A 9,242-nucleotide genomic window follows, 5' to 3' on the forward strand; every position below is an offset into this window, starting at 1 on the left:
GTCTGCCACTTCCACAGCTAAAGCACCCATTGGCTGAGAGGCGAGGCCTCCTGGTGATGTCACTACACAAACAAAGCGCAGCATGCTGGGAGATGTAGTTCCTTGTCAGAAGATACCATGTGCAGGTAGGACGACTTTTCTAGCATTGCTCAGTACAACTCCCCTCAGACATTACTTGTCTGCATTGTGTAATAATAAGGCCACATTCACACTATCAGTATTTTACATCAGTATTTTACATCAGTATTTTACATCAGTATTTTACATCAGTATTTGTAGCCATATCCAGTAGTGGGTGATAAATGCAGAAGTGGTGCAGATGTTTCTATTATACTTTCCCTCTGATTGTTCTACTCCTGGTTTTGGCTACAAATACTGATGTAAAATACTGACCGAATACTGCTAGTGTGACGGCAGCCTAATAATAATCTTTATTTTAATATAGCGCTCCCCTATTCCGCAGCGCTGTACAGTTTGCACACATTATCATTGTGTTGGAGTCAATGTTACTGCGGTTTGTGGCGACAATGTCGTGTGCGATTTGTGAGCGCGATATGTGCTGACCAATCAGACGTGACGTCACAGATCAGCAGAAAGCGACTAAACGGCGACAGGTCGTACCATGTGTGTTATGTGGGGGGAGTCGTGTATGGAACTTCCTAGAAATCTCCAGCCACGCACAGCAGCGTAGAAAACTACAGCTCCCAGCATGCAGTGCAGCTGTCCGCCTCTACTGGGTTTGTCTGGCTGATGGGCAGCTGCAGGGAGGCGGTGAGAGCAGAGTGTTGTGTTTGTAGATGTGCGGCCCCCGGTGTGTTGTTTGTAGATGTGCGGCCCCCGGTGTGTTGTGTTTGTAGATGTGCGGCCCCCGGTGTGTTGTGGTTGTAGATGTGCGGCCCCCGGTGTGTTGTGGTTGTAGATGTGCGGCCCCCGGTGTGTTGTAGATGTGCGGCCCCCGGTGTGTTGTGGATGTAGATGTGCGGCCCCCGGTGTGTTGTGGATGTAGATGTGCGGCCCCCGGTGTGTTGTGGTTGTAGATGTGTGGCCCCCGGTGTGTTGTGGATGTAGATGTGCGGCCCCCGGTGTGTTGTTTGTAGATGTGTGGCCCCCGGTGTGTTGTGGATGTAGATGTGCGGCCCCCGGTGTGTTGTTTGTAGATGTGCGGCCCCCGATGTGTTGTGGTTGTAGATGTGCGGCCCCTGGTGTGTTGTAGATGTGCGGCCCCCGGTGTGTTGTGGTTGTAGATGTGCGGCCCCCGGTGTGTTGTAGATGTGTGGCCCCCGGTGTGTTGTGGTTGTAGATGTGCGGCCCCCGGTGTGTTGTTTGTAGATGTGTGGCCCCCGGTGTGTTGTGGATGTAGATGTGCGGCCCCCGGTGTGTTGTTTGTAGATGTGCGGCCCCCGATGTGTTGTGGTTGTAGATGTGCGGCCCCTGGTGTGTTGTTTGTAGATGTGCGGCCCCCGGTGTGTTGTTTGTAGATGTGCGGCCCCCGATGTGTTGTGGTTGTAGATGTGCGGCCCCTGGTGTGTTGTAGATGTGCGGCCCCCGGTGTGTTGTGTTTGTAGATGTGCGGCCCCCGGTGTTGTGTCTGTAGATGTGCGGCCCCCGGTGTGTTGTGTCTGTAGATGTGCGGCCCCCGGTGTGTTGTGTCTGTAGATGTGCGGCCCCCGGTGTGTTGTGTTTGTAGATGTGCGGCCCCCGGTGTGTTGTGGTTGTAGATGTGCGGCCCCCCCGGTGTGTTGTGGTTGTAGATGTGCGGCCCCCGGTGTGTTGTGTCTGTAGATGTGCGGCCCCCGGTGTGTTGTGGTTGTAGATGTGCGGCCCCCGGTGTGTTGAAGATGTGCGGCCCCCGGTGTGTTGTGGTTGTAGATGTGCGGCCCCCGGTGTGTTGTGTCTGTAGATGTGCGGCCCCCGGTGTGTTATGTCTGTAGATGTGCGGCCCCCGGTGTGTTGTGTTTGTAGATGTGCGGCCCCCGGTGTGTTGTGGTTGTAGATGTGCGGCCCCCGGTGTGTTGTGGTTGTAGATGTGCGGCCCCCGGTGTGTTGTAGATGTGCGGCCCCCGATGTGTTGTGGTTGTAGATGTGCGGCCCCTGGTGTGTTGTAGATGTGCGGCCCCCGGTGTGTTGTGTCTGTAGATGTGCGGCCCCCGGTGTGTTGTGTCTGTAGATGTGCGGCCCCCGGTGTGTTGTGTTTGTAGATGTGCGGCCCCCGGTGTGTTGTGGTTGTAGATGTGCGGCCCCCCCGGTGTGTTGTGGTTGTAGATGTGCGGCCCCCGGTGTGTTGAAGATGTGCGGCCCCCGGTGTGTTGTGGTTGTAGATGTGCGGCCCCCGGTGTGTTGAAGATGTGCGGCCCCCGGTGTGTTGTGGTTGTAGATGTGCGGCCCCCGGTGTGTTGTGGTTGTAGATGTGCGGCCCCCGGTGTGTTGTGTTTGTAGATGTGCGGCCCCCCCGGTGTGTTGTGGTTGTAGATGTGCGGCCCCCGGTGTGTTGTGTTTGTAGATGTGCGGCCCCCCCGGTGTGTTGTGGTTGTAGATGTGCGGCCCCCGGTGTGTTGTGGTTGTAGATGTGCGGCCCCCGGTGTGTTGTGGTTGTAGATGTGTGGTCCGTGTGTGGGGGGCTCCTACCAGCGTTCTCCTACATTTCTGCCTCTGACCCGGCTTTGTCTCCCCAGAGCGGCGCAGTGACCCGTGACGGCTTCGGTGGCGCCCGGCGGGATGTCCGGTGACATTGAGCAGTTGAAGCAGCAGCTCTTGGTGTCGCAGTTTGTGTTGGCGGCGGGATGTGCCACCGACCAGGCGGAGCAGCTCCTGCGGGCCGCACACTGGCAGTATGAGGTGAGGGCGGCGGTGCTTCCAGCATCCGGTAACTCCCAACATGCACTCTGTCCAGTGTAACAAGTCACACTGTGCTATCCGATCCTGGGAAAGCTGGGTGACTACCAATATGGCCGCCGTGACATCTCCTGTATTGGTGTTACCCAACTTTCCCAGCAGCCAGAGACAAATAGTCATGTCAGCCATTCAGGAGGCAGGGAAAGCTGGGTGACCCCCTATATGGCCGCTGTTGTGTCTCCTGTATTGGAGTTGCCCAACTTTCCCCAGAGCTAGTGATCATTATATTGGCTATTGAGAAGGCAGGGAAAGCTGGGTGACTTCCAATATGGCCACCATGTACGTCTCCTGTATTGGTGTCGCCCAGCAGCCAGAGACAACTAGTCATGCCAGCCATTCAGGAGGCAGGTAAAGCTGAGTGACCCCCAATATGACCGCCGTTACGTGTCCTGTATTGGAGTTGCCCAACTTTTCCCAGCAGCCAGTGATCATTATATTGGCTATTCATTTGACTGGGAAAGCTGGGTGACCCACTATATGGCCGCCGTTGCGTCTCCTGTATTGGAGTTGCCAACTTTCCCCACAGCTAGTGATCATTATATTGGCTATTCAGAAGGCAGGGAAAGCTGGGTGACTTCCAATATGGCCACCTTTACGTCTCCTGTATTGGTGTCGCCCAACTTTCCCAGCAGCCAGAGACAAATAGTCATGTCATCCATTCAGGAGGCTGTGAAAGCTGGGTGACCCGCCCCCAATATGGCTGCCGTTACGTGTCCTATATTGGAGTTGCCAAACTTTTCCCAGCAGCTAGTGATCATTATATTGGCTATTCATTTGGGAAAGCTGGGTGACTTCCAATATGGCCACCTTTTACGTCTCCTGTATTTGTGTCGCCCAACTCTCCCAGCATCTAATGACCGTTTTGTCGACCATTCAGGAAACTGGGAAAGCTGGGTGACAACTTTTGGGGACAATTTTGAAGGCGGGTTGGTTGTCGTCCAGATAATTTTATGCTTTTTGATGTGACTTTCTCCCCTCTCCGCAGACCGCCCTTAGCGCCTTCTTCCAGGAGACAAATCTGCCGCACGTCCCGCACCACCAGATGGTAAGTCTGTGAGAACGGGGGAGGGATCCTATCAGGTAATATCGGTTTTTGTGTTTTGGTTGTTTTGTTTTATTTTCCTCTTCTCAGCTGTGTTGTGTTTTGGAGATTGGGGGGGGGGGGAAAGAATCTTCTGGAATACAGCAGAACTGTGAATGCAGCTCTGGATGTGACTGGAGTACAGACCATCCCGGTTTTGGAATGATGAGCAGAAAGTTGGCAAAGTTAATGCATGATTTGCTTCTCTGCTTGCCACCATTGAATGAAAACTTTCTAGATTTTCAGGGTTTCAAAGTCTGTGCGGATCTAATACTCACAGCTGAGAGTTTGTTACAATTGTCTCCAGCCTGTAGTTACAGCTTGAGGCGTCTACTGCAGCTGAGCTCGCTGATTGTGTGGGAGCCGTCGCAGTCAGCGCTGTGGAGTAATGGAGCTGACCTGACAGACTGATTATCATGTTTGTCTTTCTGATCTTTCTTCTGTATATAGACGGATTAGGAAGCGATGACTCCTGGAGTAGTAAGGCGGCAGGAGCTGGTGGGTCCAAAGAGACGCAATCGGCTGTAATATGCAACCAGGAGGCTGCCGACTTCCCCTGTAACTGGGGTTAATGTACCAGCCCCAGTTACAGAGGAATTCTCAATAAAAATAAACTGTTCCCCAAAAAGGGTCTTTGGGGGGCAGTATATGAAATAAGACACTGCTAGTGTGAATTGCTCTTTATAGCCCTGTAGCTGATATATTAATATTTCTACAACAAGGGTTACTCTTAAAATCTTCTTAGTGGTTCTTTGTAGTTGTGTTTGGAAAGAAGAGAGAACTTCCGTTTTGCCCCGTGTATCACAACAAAAAGAGGCAAAAGTTATTTTAATTACCAAGCCATTAAAAAGTGCATGGGAGAAAATGGCCCGGTCCTGAACTGGTTAACAAGCTGCAGTCGGGAACAGGAATTTTCTTGCAGGGGAAGAAAGCAGAAACCCTTTTCCTCATTCATTGATGCAATGTAACAAAGAATCAGGACAGAGATAGGTAGATATCTATCTCTGTCCTGACTCTATCTTTTTTTTTTTTTTTTTATAAATTGTAACAAACCCTCAGCTGTTGGGTTATTCAGGCTCCTTGTAGATAATCACTTATGTCTGCAGCCACATCACTGCCCACCCTCTTCTCCTTCCTCTCCAGATGGGGACTCCTGCCAACACCCCTGCCACCCCTCCTAACTTCCCAGATGCCCTCACCATGTTTTCTCGCCTCAAAGCCTCTGAGACCAGCTACCTCTCCTCCGTGGCCACATCCCCACCGCTCCAGCAGGGAGGTGGTAGCAGCCATTTTCCTCATGACCCCCGGAGCCAGCAGCCGGGTACTAGTATTTCCTTCCCCGGGGGGGCGCAGGACTCTAACACGAGAGGAGCGGATGCCAACCCCATAGCCGAAGCCGAGCGATGAGGCGCCAAGGACTGATGGATGGACACCAAGAAAGGGGCAGGACGGAAGGGGGGCGTGAAGACTTAAACCAGCCACCTCAGCAGTGCGGCAGCAATCTTCTTTCTGACACTCTCGTTACCTCACTTGCCTGCAGAGCATTGCACCGCGCCATCCGCCTGGCTCCGCCAACAGATGCTCTGCATGATTTACCACAGGGCAGAGCCGCCAGCCATACCTCATACTGCACTGAAGCATTTCGGGGCCTCGGCACGCGGAGCTCACGGTGTCGGGACTTATAGTTTTGTTTTGGGATGTCAGTTAACTCTTTTTGTTATTTACTAGCGGTTTTCAGAAGTTGATTAAAAAAAAATAAAATAACACTTTTAATCTTTCATGGACCTGTAACCTGGTGGGGGACCTGCAAAATGCCGGAACGGTGAAAAAATGACTCTAATATCTCATTTAATTGAAATGTCGGCCTCTGAGGCCTGAGGCTGCCCTACTGAGGGGGCCTGAGGCTGCACTACTGAGACAGGTGCTCATGACCACAGCCACTGCGATGTCTATAACCTGCCGCAGCTGACTGTACACTGGTGTGTGCGGTGATCTGGCTCCATGCAAGGTTTCCATAGCAACACTACATCAGACTCAGTGGTGCAGCCTCAGGCCTGTAACGTGAGATGAGCATCTGTAGGCCTGATATAGAAAAAGAGGGTTTCACATTTATGGTGGGTCTTCCAATTGTGTAAGTTAAGGGTGGCGTTACCCGGGCCAGTGTCTCAGCCGTGGTCAATGAGACATCTCAGACCCAAAGAGAATAATTTAGACACAGATTCGGGCTCATGGTCCAAATCCTGACCACTAAAATATACATATTTAATTTTACAGCTGTCTGTAGTCCTGACTGGCAAACTACAGGAATTACAAGGTAGATTTGTCATTCGGGCCTGCAGGAAAGGGACAGCCTAGGCCTTGCTTTATTTATATGGACTTTGTTGCCCATAGCAACCAATCACAGCACAGCTTTCATTTAGTAAACTGTTCTGGTGAAATGAAAGCTGCTGTGTGATTGGTCGTTATGGGCCGCTAAGACAATTTTCCTTTTTAGCTTGGTTTGACAAACGTCCCCTCTGATGTAATCGTGGCCAAATCGCCCACAGGGGCTGACATGGCGTCTGGTACTGTGGAGATGGTGGTCACCACCTAGAAAAAAATATTAGTAAACTGCTGCACAGAATTGTGGCCAAAGTGTTATTTTGTGAAATTTTAGAATTGGGTTTGGGGTCAGGATGGAGACTGACAACAGGAAGGACGGATATGTTTGCCCCGTACCTGACCGGCCATACGTGACCTGCTTATCTACCCAGCGACCATAGTAACATAGTAACATAGTTAGTAAGGCCGAAAAAAGACATTTGTCCATCCAGTTCAGCCTATATTCCATCATAATAAATACCCAGATCTACGTCCTTCTACAGAACCTAATAATTGTATGATACAATATTGTTCTGCTCCAAGAAGACATCCAGGCCTCTCTTGAACCCCTCGACTGAGTTCGCCATCACCACCTCCTCAGGCAAGCAATTCCAGATTCTCACTGCCCTAACAGTAAAGAATCCTCTTCTATGTTGGTGGAAAAACCTTCTCTCCTCCAGACGCAAAGAATGCCCCCTTGTGCCCGTCACCTTCCTTGGTATAAACAGATCCTCAGCGAGATATTTGTATTGTCCCCTTATATACTTATACATGGTTATTAGATCGCCCCTCAGTCGTCTTTTTTCTAGACTAAATAATCCTAATTTCGCTAATCTATCTGGGTATTGTAGTTCTCCCATCCCCTTTATTAATTTTGTTGCCCTCCTTTGTACTCTCTCTAGTTCCATTATATCCTTCCTGAGCACCGGTGCCCAAAACTGGACACAGTACTCCATGTGCGGTCTAACTAGGGATTTGTACAGAGGCAGTATAATGCTCTCATCATGTGTATCCAGACCTCTTTTAATGCACCCCATGATCCTGTTTGCCTTGGCAGCTGCTGCCTGGCACTGGCTGCTCCAGGTAAGTTTATCATTAACTAGGATCCCCAAGTCCTTCTCCCTGTCAGATTTACCCAGTGGTTTCCCGTTCAGTGTGTAATGGTGATATTGATTCCCTCTTCCCATGTGTATAACCTTACATTTATCATTGTTAAACCTCATCTGCCACCTTTCAGCCCAAGTTTCCAACTTATCCAGATCCATCTGTAGCAGAATACTATCTTCTCTTGTATTAACTGCTTTACATAGTTTTGTATCATCTGCAAATATCGATATTTTACTGTGTAAACCTTCTACCAGATCATTAATGAATATGTTGAAGAGAACAGGTCCCAATACTGACCCCTGCGGTACCCCACTGGTCACTTCGACCCAGTTAGAGACTATACCATTTATAACCACCCTCTGCTTTCTATCACTAAGCCAGTTACTAACCCATTTACACACATTTTCCCCCAGACCAAGCATTCTCATTTTGTGTACCAACCTCTTGTGCGGCACGGTATCAAACGCTTTGGAAAAATCGAGATATACCACGTCCAATGACTCACCGTGGTCCAGTCTATAGCTTACCTCTTCATAAAAACTGATTAGATTGGTTTGACAGGAGCGATTTCTCATAAACCCATGCTGATATGGAGTTAAACAGTTATTCTCATTGAGATAATCCAGAATAACATCCCTCAGAAACCCTTCAAATATTTTACCAACAATAGAGGTTAGACTTACTGGCCTATAATTTCCAGGTTCACTTTTAGAGCCCTTTTTGAATATTGGCACCACATTTGCTATGCGCCAGTCCTGCGGAACAGACCCTGTTGCTATAGAGTCACTAAAAATAAGAAATAATGGTTTATCTATTACATTACTTAGTTCTCTTAGTACTCGTGGGTGTATGCCATCCGGACCCGGAGATTTATCTATTTTAATCTTATTTAGCCGGTTTCGCACCTCTTCTTGGGTTAGATTGGTGACCCTTAATATAGGGTTTTCATTGTTTCTTGGGATTTCACCTAGCATTTCATTTTCCACCGTGAATACCGTGGAGAAGAAGGTGTTTAATATGTTAGCTTTTTCCTCGTCATCTACAACCATTCTTTCCTCACTATTTTTTAAGGGGCCTACATTTTCAGTTTTTATTCTTTTACTATTGATATAGTTGAAGAACAGTTTGGGATTAGTTTTACTCTCCTTAGCAATGTGCTTCTCTGTTTCCTTTTTGGCAGCTTTAATTAGTTTTTTAGATAAAGTATTTTTCTCCCTATAGTTTTTTAGAGCTTCAATGGTGCCATCCTGCTTTAGTAGTGCAAATGCTTTCTTTTTACTGTTAATTGCCTGTCTTACTTCTTTGTTTAGCCACATTGGGTTTTTCCTATTTCTAGTCCTTTTATTCCCACAAGGTATAAACCGCTTACACTGCCTATTTAGGATGTTCTTAAACATTTCCCATTTATTATCTGTATTCTCATTTCTGAGGATATTGTCCCAGTCTACCAGATTAAGGGCATCTCTAAGCTGTTCAAACTTTGCCTTCCTAAAGTTCAATGTTTTTGTGACTCCCTGACAAGTCCCCCTAGTGAAAGACAGGTGAAACTGCACAATATTGTGGTCGCTATTTCCTAAATGCCCAACCACCTGCAGATTTGTTATTCTGTCAGGTCTATTAGATAGTATTAGGTCTAAAAGTGCTGCTCCTCTGGTTGGATTCTGCACCAATTGTGAAAGATAATTTTTCTTGGTTATTAGCAGAAACCTGTTGCCTTTATGGGTTTCACAGGTTTCTGTTTCCCAGTTAATATCCGGGTAGTTAAAGTCCCCCATAACCAGGACCTCATTATGGGTTGCAG

The 9,242-nt window shown here is 48.7% G+C and overlaps 1 protein-coding gene across 2 annotated transcripts; it reads left to right on the forward strand.

The window, feature by feature from the left end:
- The first annotated feature begins 47 nt into the window (after positions 1-47).
- LOC138645461 (UBA-like domain-containing protein 1) lies at positions 48-5,751 on the forward strand. Of its 2 annotated transcripts, none has more exons than XM_069734801.1 (4): positions 48-125; positions 2,673-2,835; positions 3,878-3,937; positions 5,117-5,751. In XM_069734801.1, the coding sequence occupies exons 2-4, from the start codon at positions 2,716-2,718 to the stop codon at positions 5,378-5,380; spliced, it is 444 nt and encodes a 147-aa protein (XP_069590902.1). In that variant the 5' UTR covers positions 48-125; positions 2,673-2,715; the 3' UTR covers positions 5,381-5,751. The 2 variants fall into 2 exon arrangements, with proteins under 2 accessions (XP_069590902.1, XP_069590901.1); XM_069734800.1 differs by lacking the exon at positions 48-125 and adding an exon at positions 652-771.
- Positions 5,752-9,242: the final 3,491 nt, after the last annotated feature.

This window comes from Ranitomeya imitator, chromosome 7 (genome assembly GCF_032444005.1).
Source record: "Ranitomeya imitator isolate aRanImi1 chromosome 7, aRanImi1.pri, whole genome shotgun sequence".
NCBI classification, from domain to species: Eukaryota; Metazoa; Chordata; class Amphibia; order Anura; family Dendrobatidae; genus Ranitomeya; species Ranitomeya imitator.

Coding starts and splice junctions, on each gene's coding strand:
- LOC138645461 (XM_069734801.1), top strand. CDS start 2,716: ATGTCCGGTGACATTGAGCAGTTGAAGCAGCAGCTCTTGGTGTCGCAG. Junction 2,836..3,877: donor CCGCACACTGGCAGTATGAG/GTGAGGGCGGCG, acceptor CCCTCTCCGCAG/ACCGCCCTTAGCGCCTTCTT. Junction 3,938..5,116: donor ACGTCCCGCACCACCAGATG/GTAAGTCTGTGA, acceptor CTTCCTCTCCAG/ATGGGGACTCCTGCCAACAC.